Here is a 16,163-nt window from a genome sequence, read left to right on the forward strand (position 1 = left end):
TCACTGTAGAGTCTGATTCATTTCAGTAAACATTTACAGAACGCTTTGCATTTTGACCTAGCACACTGACAAATAAGATCTCTATTCTGCCCTCAAGGGAGTGTGAGTTTGTTCTTTCACAAGACAGGGTTGTTTGTGATGTGCCAAGTGAGCAAGTTAGTGCCGAAAAGGTGGATATGCTGGCCTGATCTCGAGATGCTCACCATAGGAGGATCAGCAAAAGTTAGAACACAAGTGAACCAGATACAGGAGTTGGTTGATTCTCACCAAAAGGGTGTTCTGCAGGAAAGTTCCTGGAGAGTAATGCAGGAGCTGAGTTCTGAAGAGCAAACGAAGCCAGTGAGAGGAGAGAGAACAAATAAAGAATACACATAAAACAAGAAACCAAATTCCTTACTCAGACTTCTTGACCTTCCCATTTTCTCCTATTTTCAAACTTGTTAAATCTATTTCCTGCCTCCAGTCGTGCTAAAGCACTAAGAAAAGTGGAACCCGTGGAAGGCTGTTCAACATGCACCGTCTCACTGGTTTTCCATAAACAACAACAAAGTCCATCCCCACCAGGCACCTGGCCCTGTGCTGAGCCCTGGGGATGTGCTAGTAGATGGGTCCTGTTCCCGGCGTCACCCAGCTCCTGGGCTTCCAGGGCAGCAGAGAATTAGACAAAGACAGGCAGTTGACTTGGCCTGACCATCAGCCAGACTCCATCAGCCTGGGAGAGCCCCTCCCCCGCCCCATCCTCCCCTGAAACATTTTCAGTAAATTGTACAGGATTAAAGAAATGGCTGCCTCGTCGATAATTAAAAGGATCCTGACCAGCGTCCCAGGTAGCCAAGTGGCTGCTCAGAACTCAGAGACCGAAAAATCAGGTGCTTCCTACATAATAGCCTCCAATCTGATACTTGATAGCTGTTGGTTTCCAGAGTCAAACAAATGTCAGGAATTTTATGAAGGCAGGAAGCAAATAAGGGAGCAAGGATTGGGGTCTAGGCCTCGGGGGAGCTCAATTAGTGAGCCAGATAAAATTAAACCAAAAGGGCATGCTCTCGGTTTCCTAGAAAGCCAGCTGGAAAAGATGCCAGTCCTTAAGCCTCTGTCACTCAAAAGATTAACAGAAGAGACCTAGGGGTGCCCAAGGGAATACTGCAACAAGCCAGATGTTTCTGCTCCTCCTCTGATGCAGCCACTGGCAACCAGAGCCACACTTCTCAGGCCACCAAGAAGCCGCAGAAAAGAGCCAGACTCTTTGGAGGTAGGTTGAGACTCAAAGACATCACCTTTTAGTGATTCAGACACCAAAACATATTATCAGTGCTTTCTTACAGACTCCCCTGATGCACCCAGGTTCAGCACTGTCTCACTGAGCCATCTCTGCCTCTAACAGGAACAGCACCGCTGAGGTGGTGGTGGTGGGGGGGGGGTTAAGGGGGGTGAACAGTCCCTGCAGCTGCTTGGTGGCAGGGAAAGCACACCACCTGTAAATCTATATAAACTGAGATCTGGCTCCCAAGGCTCCATATGCACTGAGAGTGTTTCAAGCAAGCCAGTTGGATTCCTGGAGTCTCACTTGCAAAATGGCACTAAAAAGACCCCCCCCTCCTTGTTCTTCTAAGCATAAGGGATCGAGGAAAGTGCCTAGTCCCCGTGTTCCTGAATGGCAGCTCTTAATGTGGCCTATACATGCACCCAAGAAACCACACACTCAAGACAACAGCTTCCCCTCGGTGCTTTTTAAACGTGTGTGTGTGAGAGACAGACAGACAGACAGACGGACAGAGAGAGAATGCAGCTGGGATCCACACAAGCCTATTGACGGTTCCTGTTTTGTTTCATCATGTCTATCAAATTATTAAACTAAAGAAGCTGGAGGGAAACCTAACCAATGTCCCCATTTTTCCCTGGAGCCCCTAGCGTTCCTCCAAAAGTTGCTTCCTCCAATTTCAGGAGGCAGAGAAGGAAAGCCATATGGCTTGAGATGCTAGACATGCCCAGCAGCAAGCGAGCCCCCTACCATTTGTCTCCAGGCCTCTCCTGTGGGCGGGCATCCAGATTTCAGTCGGGGTGCTCTGGTCTGCGTCTGTGTCTTGACTGTTCCTAATTATTGGAGGGAACGCTGTGGCTCTCCTGACCTCGGAGTTTAAGAGCTGCGAGTCCTAATATCAAACCAAGCAGCTTCATTTAAAAGCCATCCTCATCTGCATCCATAAAAGTCCCTCCCGGAGCCCACGCCTGCCCCAGCTTCGGAACGCCTGCTGTCGAGGATTTACGACACGCCCTGGATCTAATCTGCAGCACCTTAACTGCTCCAGTGGCACATCTGGTCATAAAAGCAAAGGCCGGCACAACACGGGGACAAACACTTTTCTTTCCTAAGTGGCTGCAAATCTGATCTCACGGTGATAGCGGGGCTCCCAGGTCAGCAGCCAGCATCTGGGCAGTCATTGAGACTCATCAACCTTTGCAAGGCTTTTCCCCACACACACAATAGCTATAAAGATGATTTTGCATATAGCAAGAGCTATGAATAAAGAACCTGTGATCTGAACAGGTGGCAATGGGGCTAGGCCCAGAGATATCCAGGAAAAGCCCAGGTTGGTTAAGGAGCCAATATTGTTTGCACAAAGATCCCAGCTGCTTCCACCCGGACTCTCAGGCTGCCAGTTGGGGCAAGCAGCTATCCTGAGAGACTGCCCTGACATAAGCTGATTCTTGGCCAGAGATCGTCTGGATTAAGTTTGGTCAAATGAACCACCAGGTGGTTTAAGAGCACATTTTTTTAAGGCAGCGGAATCCTTCAAGTAGACCAATGCTGGTGGGGGGGGGGGGGACAATAACCTAGACCAGAAAGGAACACAATGCCTTCGGTTCCAGGCGAGTTTACAATGCTCTGGACAGCCTGTCCTGTGCACAGAATTGGCACGTTTCAGATGGCTCGAAAACTCCAATCAGACCAAGGTTCAACAAGTAGTTCAACCTCCCAGCCCCGGAGCCAGGGGAGGGGACTCCTGAACACTGCGCAGCTCCTCTCCGCAGCCCCCCACCTCCACCCCTCCTCCGGGGCTGTGCCCAGGAGAGAGCATTAAAATTATCTGCTGTGGGTTTTACGAGCAGCGATCGCTTTGTAAAACAACAGTAACACAAGGTCCTTGCGTGGCTCTCGGGTAACCTAAAACTCTGGAGGCAGAGCTGCCCCCGCCGCCCGCCAAGGACGCCAGCGCACGGGACCCGCGCACGGGACCCGAACGGGGACCCGGACCCGGACAGACCGGGCGCAGCGTGAGACCGCAGGGCAGCGAGCCTGTGTCGGACGCAGGAGGCACCCGCTCGCAGCAAAAATGCCCCGGGAGAAGATACCGGGGCAGAAAACCCAACAGTGACAGTTGGGGGGGGGGGAGGGGGAGAGGCGCTGCAAGAAAGGATGGGGGTGGAGGTCGGGGGGAGAACGAGAGAAACGTTGACTCGCCCAGAAGCCCGAGGGGACTGGATGGTAGGTGCTGGGGGGTGGGGGCCCCGAGGTCTGACACCTCCCTTTCTCTGCCACCGCCGCCCCCAGGGATGTGGGCGGGCGACCTCGGCCTCCCTCCGCAGGTGGGCGCGCGGCCGGGGCGCACTTACCCTGGGGCCCGTGGTGCGGTGGCCGCCAGCTGGGGACAGCTGCACCAACACGAGCAGCAAGTGGGGCGTGAGCAGGCGGGCGCAGCGCGCGGGCAGCATGGTGCCAGGCGGGCCGGGCGGCCGGCTGCGGGCGGGGGGCGCGGGCTCCGCGGGGCGCGCGGCTGCGCCTGCCTTCCTGTGTCCGGGGGCCCGGCGCGGCGGGCGGCGGGCGGCGGGCGGCGGGCGGCGGGCGGCGGGCGGCGGGCGGCGGGGCTGCCTCGGAGCGCGCGGTCATGAACCGCCGGGGAGGCCGCTGGAGCGCGAGCGTGTGCTCTGCGCGCGGCGCGCGGCTCGGCAGGGCCGCGGCGGCAGCAGGTTGGACGCCAGAGCCCGGGCCATGGGAATTCCCGTTATAAACCCCCGGGGGGGCGGGGCGGAGCCGGGCGGCCCTGACTGACGGGCCGACGGGCCCGTAGCAACCGACCCTCCGGCAGGTGAGAGCCAATGGGAGAGCGGAAAGAGGGGCGGCTCGCGGTCACCCCCCACCGAGGAGCGACACCCGCTCGCTCTGCGGGACGCGGCCCCCCGAGACCCCGGGGGGAAGGGGAACTTTCTCTTGACCCTTCCGTCGGAGGAAGCCTCGGAGAGCTCCAGCAGCCCTAACGCCCGGAATGCCCGCAGGGCGACAAATCGTGCCTTGAGAGCCTGTGTCACTCTCCACAGAAGTCCACAAGTTGTCCCAACAGTCCTGTAAAATAAACGGGGAAAATACTCCTGGCCCCATTCTTCTGATGAGGATATTAGGGCGCAGAGGAGCTGAGAAATCTGCTTCCCCGCCGCATGGACACCATGAACAATTGAGAAGGTAGGTGACCCCCACAGGGCAGGCCGTGCCTGGCCTTGAGAGTGGAGGGTGGGTGCGTTCACTTCTTTCAAAGAGGCTTCCAGCGGGTGACAACCCAAGCCCTTCAGCACAGGAGGAGATAGGATGATGTCCTAGGCATCTGCCTGCCGGCGAGGGCCTCTGCAGACATGGGGCAATGCCCATCTGTGGCCCTGCGGCAGATATAGGATTGGCATCCAGGCATCCTAGCTGCCTGCTTTGGACTGAAGGGCCAACGGGCAGAGACTCTGGGGCCTAGGAGTTCTGGGAGAGGAAGTCCGAGGGGACCTAATCTCCTATTGGGGAAGTGGAAGAAAAAAATACTGATGAGAGGGGTAGTCTATGGTAGCAAAGGTCCCCCACTCGTTCAGAGAGGGGAGAAGAGACCTCTCCTGGGTGTTCAACCCACTTGGAGGTGATTGTGTAACAAAAGGTACAGCCAGATATCGGAGGGCTCTGCCCAGGGTGGTCTCCAAAGCACCATCTTGGGAATGGTCACCGCTATATCACACCAGCTCCTGGACTGGAGCAAGATGATCCACTGCATTCAACCCAAGAGAACCATGGCTTCTCTTTTTATGTAGAGTCCAATCCTTAGTGTTTACTTCCATTGGTATGGACCACTCACTTCACGAGGAAGGAATCCATTCTCCAACCAGACTGGAAGCAGCAGTAGTGCTTAATTCCTACCCCCCTGTCTGTGCCTGAAAGGTCCTAGCAAAGGTTAGCTCTGCTCCCTTATGCCTTCCCTCCTGGGCTGTGTGAACATGCTTCCCACCCAATTCCTATTTCCAGTTTTGCCCACCCCCCTTGCCCCATCCAGACTCTACGACACATCCTTCTAAAGAGCAAACCTGAATATCCAGCTCCCTACTTAATAGACTTAAAGTCTCTCCAGTGCCTCTGATAAAAGAGTCCAGACTGGATGCTTGAACATTAACAAAGTACTTGCAGTTCTCCAAACAAAAACAAAGACCACCTTCAAGAGAACTTCCTATCCTCCTCTGCTGAGAAGTAACACAGCAGTCAGACACGCTTTCTGGAGCTAGACAGTATGGGTTCAAATCCTGGGTCTGCCACCTAGTGGCATAACCTTGCACAAGTCACTTTACTTGTCTGGGATCCAGTCTTCCCCTCCGTAAAATGGGGATAAAAAGTCTCTACTTCATGAGTTGTCAGGATTAAATGAGATGGTATTCTGCCTCTGTCGTGTGATGACTACAATGTCCAGTCTCAAATGCTGTAGGGTTAGATGCTTCCTGTGTGCTGCACTGGGAATTTCTGCAGCGACCTGCAAAAGAACTGAGACTTCGGAGCTTCACTGAGGCTCAGGGGAAGAGCATGGAAACAGCCCCCTATGACCTGGCATCCTGGAAATTCGCCCAGCTGGATTTGTGATACCTTGTCCAGTCCTACCATGCCTCATATGGCACTTATATCAATTTCCATGTGCCCATGTGTTCACCCACCAGGGGTGGGCAGGATGGAAATGTTATCATCAGGCTCAGCGCATTGACAGGTTTGTCCCGACTCCACCACCTGGCCACGTGCACATCATCAAGCTGGTCAACTACTTTCTGTTGCTGGAATTATTGAGAAATCTGTTGGAGTCAGTAAATATGCTTGCGATGGCCCCCCAGTATCTGGCAGCTCAGCGCACCCAGGGAAAAGGCTTTGCAATCGTCCTTTCCATCCATAACACCGCATGCTGCTTTCCAGCCAGAAAGCTGATTTCCAAGCGGCTGCTGGTCCAAAAGGCTACATTTTCTGGATTTCGACCATGTAGCTTAGTTTAAAATATGAGCAACTGCTTTCCAGTTACTTTGCTCAGCAAGTATTTTCTTTCCCTCTGGTTGGCATGCAGGGCCTGTCGTAACCATGGCCATCATTCAAATGATGCATTTTCTTCTCCTGACTCCTCCCAACCCCAGAGAAGGTTAGAAATTCCAGAGAACTACTAGTCCCAAACAGTGTCTCTCTGCCAGGCTCAATCTTCTGATCCAAGCAAAAAGTGAAATTGACAAGTTCCTTCTTTCCCTGGAGGCCAGGCTTATGGTCCAAAAATAAATCTGCTATTCTGGCATCTGGTCTGTCCAGTTTCAGCCATACTCCTTGTCCTGTGGGACTTCTATTTGCAAGGGGATATTTCAGTAGAAGAAAAATAATACTTTATATCCCCTATTGAGGCCTGAGGGCCTCAAATATTTAGTATTAACTAGGAATGCCCATTTTAAGAGTATCTGTTTCTGTATAAGCCAGAGGAATCCTGCGTTGTCTCACATCCCAAATAGAACCTTCCCATTTATTTTAACAAGCACTTTAGTGCATCTCCTTCAGTGCCCAGCACAATGCTCACTATTATGAGGAATCTTTGGATGCACACCTTGCCCTCTGATCCATTACAATTTACTTTAAGATACGAAGCAGACAGATCCATGGAGACCATATTTAAAAGCAATATGTTTTGAGACTCAGCAGGGACCCACTATAGACCTAAGGACCTGGGAAGGCCTCATAAAGAAGGTAGATCTTGAATGTGGCTTTGGAGAAAAGTCTTTCTAGAATATAAAATACCATGATTTATGTTTCCTTCACTTGTGATAACAGCTACCGACAGAAAAAGGTGAGTTGTGTCCAAGGTCCTGGATTCTTTTCAAATATACTGGAAGCACTCAGAAGCCTGGGATACCAAAAGTCTTGGGTTAAAAAAAAAAAAGGAAAATATGTGAGGTGTGAGGTGATGGATATGTTAAGTGAATGGGAAAAGCCTTTCATAATGTATACAGATATCAGCATGTTGTGTACTTCAAATATCTTATGATTTTATTTGTCAGTTATACCTCAATGAAGCTTTAAAAATAGGCATGTCAAAAATATTAGCGGGACTTGAATGATTTAGAACCTTGTTTCTCTCTTTTGTACAGAAACTCTCTTCAAAGTCAACGGTAGCTCCCTCTAACCCAGGCTTCTTCCAGTATCACTCTGTCATTTTTTTTTTTAAGATTGACTTATTGATTTGAGAGACAGCATGCAAGCAGGGGGAAGGGCAGAGGGAGAGAAAGGAGAGAAAGAGAAGCAGACTCCCCACTGAGCACAGGGCCTGACAGGGGCTCAATCCCACCAACCAGAGCCAGACCAATCTGGTTGACCAATCTGGTCAACCAATCATGACCAGAGCCAAAACCAAGAGTCAGACCCTTAACCAATTCAGCCACCAAGGTGCCCTTACTGTGTCATTCTTAATAAGCAGCTTCTACCTCAAAGTCCAAGATGGCTGCTCAAGCTCTAGACATCCCATCTATTTTTGTATCAGCAGAGTGAGAAAAGGGTAAAAGAGGAGCATGCCTCTCTCTTTAAGGACATCTCCCAGAAGTCACATTTCCCTTTATCCATAGGACCACATCTAACTACAAAAAGAGCCTGAAAAAGTTTTATATTAATAAAAGATAGATCTTAAAAGATCTTAATAAAAGATCTTTTATTAAGATACCTTAATAAAAGGCCAGCTAAAAATTAGGATTTATGTTACTAAGAAGAATAAAATCCAGGGAGACACTAGCAGTAGGGGCTATCATTATGAGGCCTGGAGTTGCCAAACAAAAGAATCGTGAACCAGGCAATAGAGTTCAGAATGTTAAGTTGTGGCTCTCCTCTACATCTGCATGTCCAGCGCCCTCATGCTCAAAAATATTAATAGGCTTAGGGCCAAACATCCATATTTTTTAGATATAATCGACATATAACATTGTATTAACACAATGATTTGCTATACGTATATATGTGAAATGATTACCCCAATAACTCAACCTCTGTCTCCTCAAATATTTTTTTTTGTGATAAGAACTTTTAAAGCCTACTCTCTTAGCAACTTTCAAATATACAATATAGCATTATTAGCCTCATCATGCAGATGAGGAACTGAGGCTTAACTACAAAGGTTAACCTTACCAGGGAATCCCTGGGTGGCTCAGTGGTTTAGCGCCTGCCTTTGGCCCAGGGTGTGGTCCTGGAGTCCCGGGGCCGAGTCCCACATCGGGCTCCCTGTGAGGAGCCTGCTTCTCCCTCTGCCTGTGTCTCTGCCTCTCTGTGTGTGTGTGTGTCTCTCATAAATAAATAAATTATTTTAAAAAAAAAAGGTTAACCTTACCAAAGGTGGTCCTTATATTTTGCATGCACATCAGAAGCTTTGGCATCCTCTTAAATCTGTCAGTCCTAAGAATCAAAAGCACATGGTATATTCACACATGCTATTTCGTGTATTATTGAAGGTTACTCTTATTTCCACATGTATGAGTTTTTCCCCACTCACCTACTTTATCTTTCATTTACCTGTTTTATTGTTCTCTGTTTTTTTATACTGGAGCCCATGAGCCAAATATCCTTTCCAATGTCTTCAAACCCATAACCACCATGCTTGGGGGGTGTCCAGAGGAAGCGTTGTTACAAGGTCCTTGTTTAAATTGGGGTTTAAGAGTTCATTTCAAATTATCACCATATAGTCCTAATCCATTGGCACAGAGCCAAAAAACTTAATCAAACAAATTTTATCATATCCCTACAGTGTGCCAAGTATTGCACTAGGCACTGGATCTACAATGAGGACAAAGAAAGTGACTGACCTCACGGAGCTTAGAGTTTAGTAGAAAGACAGACATTAAGCAACTAATTAGAAACAATTTATTCACAAATTCCAATTGTCCACAGTACTGCAGAGGTACAGGGAATTTGGAGAGTTACTATAAAGTTACTATAAAGGGGCGTCTGGGTGGCTCAGTCAGTTAAGCATCTGCCTTTGGCTCAGGTCATGATTCCAGGGTCCAGGGATTGAGCCTTTGTTGGTCTCCCTGCTCAGTGCAGAGTCTACTTCTCCCTCTCCTCCCCATCTCCCACTCTTGCTCTCTCTCTCTCAAATGAATAAATAAATTCTTTTTAAAAAAAGTATCTAACTTAATATGGAGGGTCAATTTTCTTGAGAAAAGTTGAGATCTAAAGGAAGTCTAGTTTAAGCTGGACAAAGAGAAGGGGGAGAATGTTCTGGGCATAGTGAACAGCACGTGCAAAGGCGCCGGGGCAAGAGAGAACGTGGAACTAAGTTTGCAACTGGATCATTCTTATCTCTTTAACTCTCAGTAGCCCAGAAAAAATAATTATCACCATTCCCCATCTGGGTCTGATGGACACATTTAATGTTTTTATATTTCCAAGTCGACTTATAAATAATTTACAGAAGTGTGAGTAAAGAGATAGTGTACTAGTTAGTTATTGCTACCTAACAAATTACTCCCCAAACTTAAACAAGGAACGTTATCTCACAGCTGCTGAGTATCAGAAACCTGGGAGTGGCTCAGCTGGGTGGTTCCGGTTCAGGGTCTTTCATGAGGTGGCAGTCAGGGCTAGAGTTACAGGCATGCAACCTGTGTAGTCATGAAAAGTCCCATTCTTTTTTTTTTTTTTTTTTTTTTTTTTAAGATTTTATTCATCCATTCACGAAAGACACAGAGAGAGAGAGAGAGAGGCAGAGACACAGGCAGAGGAAGAAGCAGGCTCCATGCAGGGAGCCTGACGTGGGATTCGATCAGGGTCTCCAGGATCATGCCCCCGGCCAAAGGCAGGCGCTAAACCGCTGAGCCACCCGGGCTGCCTGAAAAGTCCCATTCTTGACCTAATAGTGTGCTGCTGCTGTTTTGAAGTTTTTAGTAATTTTTTATCAGGGAGCCCTTCCCCCATTTTCATTTTGCACTGGACCCCATGGATTATCTAGCCAGTTCTGGTTATAGTGAACCTATTAGCCAGAACTATAGTCACCTGGGACTAGAAGACCCACTTTCTAGCTGACTTTCATGGTTGTTAGCAAGCTTCCGTTCCTCACTGGTTGTTGACAGGATATGTTCCTTCTCCACATGGGTCCTCACAGCAGGTTAGCTGGCTTCCCCCAGAGCAAGTGATTGGAACAAGAGCCCAAGATGGAAGCTGCCATCTTTTATAACCTAACTCAGGTGACATACCATCACTTCTTCCATATTCTATGATTCACACGGATCAATCCTGCCACAATGTGGGAAGGGACGATACAGGGGTGTGACCACTAGGAGGCAGGGATCAGTAGGAGCCAACTTGAAGACTGGTTACTGCATATAAAGCTAAAAACAACTTTGTTTAGAAATGTGAATAAGAACTTAAATATAGGGCAGCCCGGGTGGCTCAGTGGTTTAGCGCCACCTTCAGCCCAGGGTGTGATCCTGGAGACTCAGGATCGAATCCCATGTCAGGCTCCCTGCATGGAGCCTGCTTCTCCCTCTCTCTGTGCCTCTGCCTCTCTCTCTCTCTCTGCCTCTCTCTCTCTCTGTGTCTCTCATGAATAAATAAATCAAATATTAAAAAAAAAAGAACTTAAATATAGGGACGCCTGGGGGGCTCAGTGGTTGAGCATCTGTCTTTGCCTGGGATCATGATCCTGGGTCCTAGGATCAAGTCCCACATCATACTCCCCACAGGGAGCCTGCTTCTCCCTCTGCCTATGTCTCTCTCCCTCTTTCTGTGTCTCTCATGAATAAATAAATAAAATAAAATAAAACCTTAAATATAACAAGCACAAAAATTTATTTCCCATTTCCCTTGTTTTAAAAATAACATACCTGAAATAAATAAATTTGACTGAAAATATCCATACACCAAATGCCATGAACTTGGAAGATATTCATCTTATAAATACTAATTCTGGATTTCAACTGTATCTCTAAGTGATCTAGCTCATCATGCCTTAATGGTTCTCCTGTTTGCATTTGCATCATCAGAACACAATACTTTTGAAAGTTTTGTTGGCTCATGCTTTTAAATTTTTTTTTTTAGTTTTTATTTTTTTGGTGACACATAATTTCATTGAAGAAAGTATGGCCATCTTCTTTGTTCCATAACTACAAAACATTTTCATTTCCAGATTTACAAACACAATCTAAAATCTTCAATCTAATATTTTCATTTCTGCCTTGTCTATTTCCTCTTTACACATACATGGGCCTTCAACACTTGTCTACTCACAAACCACCTCAAGTAAATGTTGGTGCTCAAAAAATCCAAAGCATTGTCAATCTTTTTGACAAAATAGGAAGGTTCAGGCTCTTCCCATAAAATACTGTGAAATCGAGTTCATCTTGTTGAGTGATTCACTGAATGAAAATAACATATTTCCTTTTTGTCCTTGAAAACATATTCTTGGGGCTCCTGGGTGGCTCAGTCAGGTAAGACTCTGACTATTGATTTCAGGTCAGGTCATGATCTCAGGGTCATGAGATCCAGCCCCATGTCAGGCTCCATGCTTAACAAGGAGTCTGCCTGAGATTCTCTGTCTTCCTCTCCCTCTACTCCTCACCTGCCCCCCCTTCACACACACACACACACACACACACACACACACTATCTCTTTCTCTCTCTTTCTAAAATAAATCCTAAAAAAAAAAAAACATATTCTTAATTCATTGATAATTAGCTGGAGGAAAATACACTAATATATCATCATCCAAAGAATCATAGGCTAAGATTTCTCTTACATAATCAATGTCACCATCATCATTTGCTTATATTCTAGAATGCTACCACCTCTTTGCAGTCATCTTCTGATTTTTGTAATAATTGTGAAACCTCGTTATCAACTCACTTCTCTTTGCCACTAAAGGTAGAAAATTAAAAACCCAGAATTTTCAGTTGTTTGCGATGAGATTAAAATTAGATCACAAAGATGGTATCTATAAGTTCTTTTATATCTTCTTGAAAAAAGAAATAATACTTTAGGCAATAAATTAAGAAAACTGAAGGATGATAAATAGCCAGTGACCAATGACACTACTGCCTCATCCTTCTAGGTAAGTCCCCTGTTCTTCAGTTTTCTTATTTTAGTCTTTTTCAGCATAGTTGGGAATAAATGGTGAGTAATGATGAAATAATTCCTAGCAGGACAAAATAAATGTTTCAAGACACAGGAAAAAAGTAGGATCACTAAGATCTTGTAATGTATCTTACATTTAAAAAGGGTTCCAGGGCACCCATATCATAATTGCAAGATCAAATGAATTTTTTTCTATATTGAAAAAAATGGGTAAATTTCATCTTTGTGTTTTGGAAGACATCTGAAAAAAGAATAAAAGCCAAGAAATATTGATGCTTTACAAAAGATGCAAGTGCTTTTAAAAATCAGCTAAAAGGTGAGGGGCACCTGGGTGGCTCAGTCAGTTAAGAGTCTGCCTTCAGCACAGGTCATGATCCCAGAGTCCTGGGATAGAGCCCTGCATTGGGCTCCCAGCTCAGCTTCTCCCTCCCTCTGCCTGCCACTGTGCCTACTTGTGCTCTCTCTCTCTCTTTCAAATAAATAAATAAAATCCTAAAAACAAAACTAAACTAAACTAAGACTGGGTCCTATGTCCCCTAGATAATAGTAACACAGCGAATCTAGTGGATTTGGGAGAAGTGGCACCACTGACACAACTTGAAGCAGGTACTCTGCATGTCCCACCCACATCCTTTCAGGCCACAAGTCACCATGCAGCCTGCTAACCTCAGGTGCATCTTCTTTCTGCCAGAGAACTTCCTCTGACTACAGGTGCCTGTTCATCCTATGCAGAGGGCAGCCAGAAGTACCTTGGAAGATAATACTCCCAGGAGCAACACTTACCTGATGGAGAACCAGAATTAGTGGGCACATTTCTCAACTTCCTTACCTCCCAGCAAGACAATTCTGAGGTGTGTTCCTCAGTCTCTCAGTGGGTCCCCACCACCACCATTAAGTCCCAGCCGCCCACAGCAGTGACCCTCTCATTAATGAACCATTAGTTGGTATTTCTCTCTCCCCTGGTGCACTTCCACATTCCCTTACCGTGCTTCCTTGGATCACCTCCAAATAAACTACTTGACCAAAATTCCTTGTCTCAGAATCTGCCATTGAGCAAACTGAAACCAGGACTCAGGGTGAAACCACATCACGATAGAGCCGTGCAGCTGCGGCTCCAAACATCACTGGGAGGGCTATTCTTGCTCTACCGGAACCTGGGTGCTATCTACACAGAATGAGAAATGTGGACTGATCCAAGCAGGCCAAACAGCGAGGAGACTAGTTCGTGATGGCAGATTGCAGTTTAGAAGAAATAATGCCTTTAGGGGTCATTAGAATAAGAAGCTGTCTAAAACCATCAGGAATGCTTTATTCATTTGACAAAAAGTTGGAATGGGCTCCCAGGGGTGGCAAATGGACAATCTGATCTCATTTAAGAAACATCCTGGGGCAATGGAACAGCCCTGGGCATCGAGATGGAGGGCTAGGATTCCAATCCGGGCCTCTCTGGCCATTCCCACCACCACCCAAGAGAACTAGCAAGATCTTCACAGAGTTGCTGGGAGAATGAATGAAACCATGGGCTGAAGTAGAATGCTCTGTGTTTTTCATCTTCTTTAGCAAGATAATTTGCCAACTACCTTTGGCTGCAGGCTGGGGCAGGAACTTGCCTCCAGCAGATGGCCTTATTTTGGAGAAGCTACTTCAGTCTCTTTGGTCATGTAAATGAAGGGTCCAAGGCACCTTATCCTGGGAGAAAGTGTACAAGCCCTTTCTTGTGCTGTAAGCTTGGCTCTTTTAGAGGAGTCTGGTCACTGGGGAGATAGAGGGGCTGGTTCTGCTTCTGGGCAGTGACAGGCTGGGGCCTTTCTGACACACTGCCCTCCTGGAGCTGCACACACCCAGGGAGTGGCTACAAGAGTGAGTTAGGACCACGAAGAGCTGGCATATGGGGCCTCAGGCCCCAGCGAGGTGCACTCAGTCCTGGAGGTGGAAGACAGGCACCATCCCTGGAGGCATTTCAGTACCTGCCACAGCCTCCAGACCAGAGGTTTCAGCCCCCCCGCCAGGCTCTGCCTCCCACCTTAGAGGATTCCTTCACCAGTTTAGCTAGTGTGCCCCTTCCCTCTGGCTGCAAAAGGGACTCAGTCACACCCTGTCCGTGAGCCACCCTGCTGCAGTCTGGGCCACCTCCCAGGGAGGCACTCGGGGACTTGCGGCACACAGGCCCATGCAGACACCTAGAACTTACCCTCTTCTTCAAGGCTGGCACTAGATACCCCAGCAGCTTGCTCATTATCAGCCATGGAGAGACATCAAAGAGGCAGATGTGACTCTCCCACGTGGGAAGGTCGCAAGCACCAAGGGATACCTGACGCACAGTGGGGAGACAGGGGGAGACCTGCGCTGGAGTCTTGCATCTATTTCCAGCAAGTGAAGGCATGTGCAGCACAGCCTCGGGTGTGCCCTCCAGACCCCAGACTGCACTAAGACATGCGTGCCAGGGGTCTAACAGGAGCCCTACACCGCGCCTGTGCACTCTTTGGTATGTTAGGTCCCTCCCTGGACCTTCCCTATTGCTGCTGTAACCAATGACCGTAGTACTTAACCACAACCCAGATTTACTACCTGACAATTATGAAGTTCAGAAATCCAAAAGTCATCTCAGTGAGCTAAAAACCAAAGTATCCTCAGGGCTGCATTCCTTCAGGAGATCTAGCGAAGAGTGTGCTGCCTCGCCTTTCTCTGGAGGCTGCCTGCATTCCTCGGCTTGGGCCTCCATCCTCCCTCTGGCACGCTGGCAGCATAGCATCTTCCAATCTCTCTCTGATCTGAACCTCCTTCCTCCCTCTTATTAAGCCCCTTATGCAGGGAGCCCACCCGGATAATCCAGAGGAATCTCTCATCTCAAGATATAGATATTTATTTAATCACATCTGCAAAGTCACCTTTACCCATATAAAGCAACATATTCACAGGTTTGGGACTCGGATGTGGCTATCATTATTAGTGAGCCCATTCCATTCCCACACACCCCAATTCCCCTCGGATTCCCTCCTACCTCTTTAACTGAAGAGCCGCTAACTCCAGGCCTTCTGCTGGTCTCCCCACTATTTGGTCCCTGTCCTGGGGGTTTGTTGGCTGTGACAGCCTCTGTGCCAACTTGTGCTTTGGTGACTCTCCGACTACTGTCTCAGCCCATGCACCTCACCCACTTGTCATAGAGTACAAGATCTCCTCACCACGCAAAGATCCACCTGGCACCCATGCCTAAGGCACCACCCAAACGCCTCCAGACACCTGGCCCTGTGGGCTCAGATCCCCTCCCCCCACCCTGCTGCTCTCCTGCAGCTTCACAGTGATCACATTGCCATCTGATTTTCCCAAGCTGCAATGTGTTTCCAGAAAACAAGCCACTGATCCTCCCCCATCACACCATTCTCCTGTCCAAGGACCCCTGGTTATCCGTATTTTCTATTTTTTTCTACAATGAACTTTGTATCTGTGATAAGAGGAAAGTGTTTAAAATAGAAAAAGGAAAGATCCAATCCAGTCCCCTCTCCCTTCTCACTGCACACCAACCTGAACGCTTCCATGCCCCTCACTCCCACGGCCCCATGTCAGGAACCCCCAGCCCATTGGAGATGTTCATTCTGCAAACATTCAGTGAGCACCACTCCATGAGGCACACCTCCCCGAGTTCAGACCATCCTCACCTAGACCTCCCTCTCTCCTGTCCAACACGTCAACCAACTGCCTCCCACAGAGGCAATGTAACCAACACAGCAAGATATAAACATAAAGCCTGTGGCTTTTTCCCACAAGCTCTACACACATATGTATTTTCATGGCTAGTATTTATTG

General features: G+C 48.0%; 1 protein-coding gene across 4 annotated transcripts in view; it reads right to left on the minus strand.

The window, feature by feature from the left end:
- Positions 1-3,766, minus strand: part of SMOC1 (SPARC related modular calcium binding 1) — a 155,080-nt gene extending 151,314 nt beyond the window's left edge. For 2 of the 4 annotated variants that reach the window (XM_055304055.1, XM_055304057.1), the window contains exon 1: positions 3,616-3,764. In XM_055304055.1, the coding sequence (XP_055160030.1) occupies positions 3,616-3,714 (99 nt within the window). In that variant the 5' untranslated portion in view covers positions 3,715-3,764. Of the gene's footprint in view, positions 1-3,615 lie in introns of all 4 variants that reach the window. The other 2 variants (XM_055304054.1, XM_055304056.1) reach the window with 2 other exon arrangements.
- Between the last annotated feature and the right edge of the window lie 12,397 nt (positions 3,767-16,163).

The sequence above is a fragment of the Nyctereutes procyonoides genome, unplaced genomic scaffold (assembly GCF_905146905.1).
Source record: "Nyctereutes procyonoides isolate TBG_1078 unplaced genomic scaffold, NYPRO_anot_genome, whole genome shotgun sequence".
Taxonomy (NCBI): domain Eukaryota; kingdom Metazoa; phylum Chordata; class Mammalia; order Carnivora; family Canidae; genus Nyctereutes; species Nyctereutes procyonoides.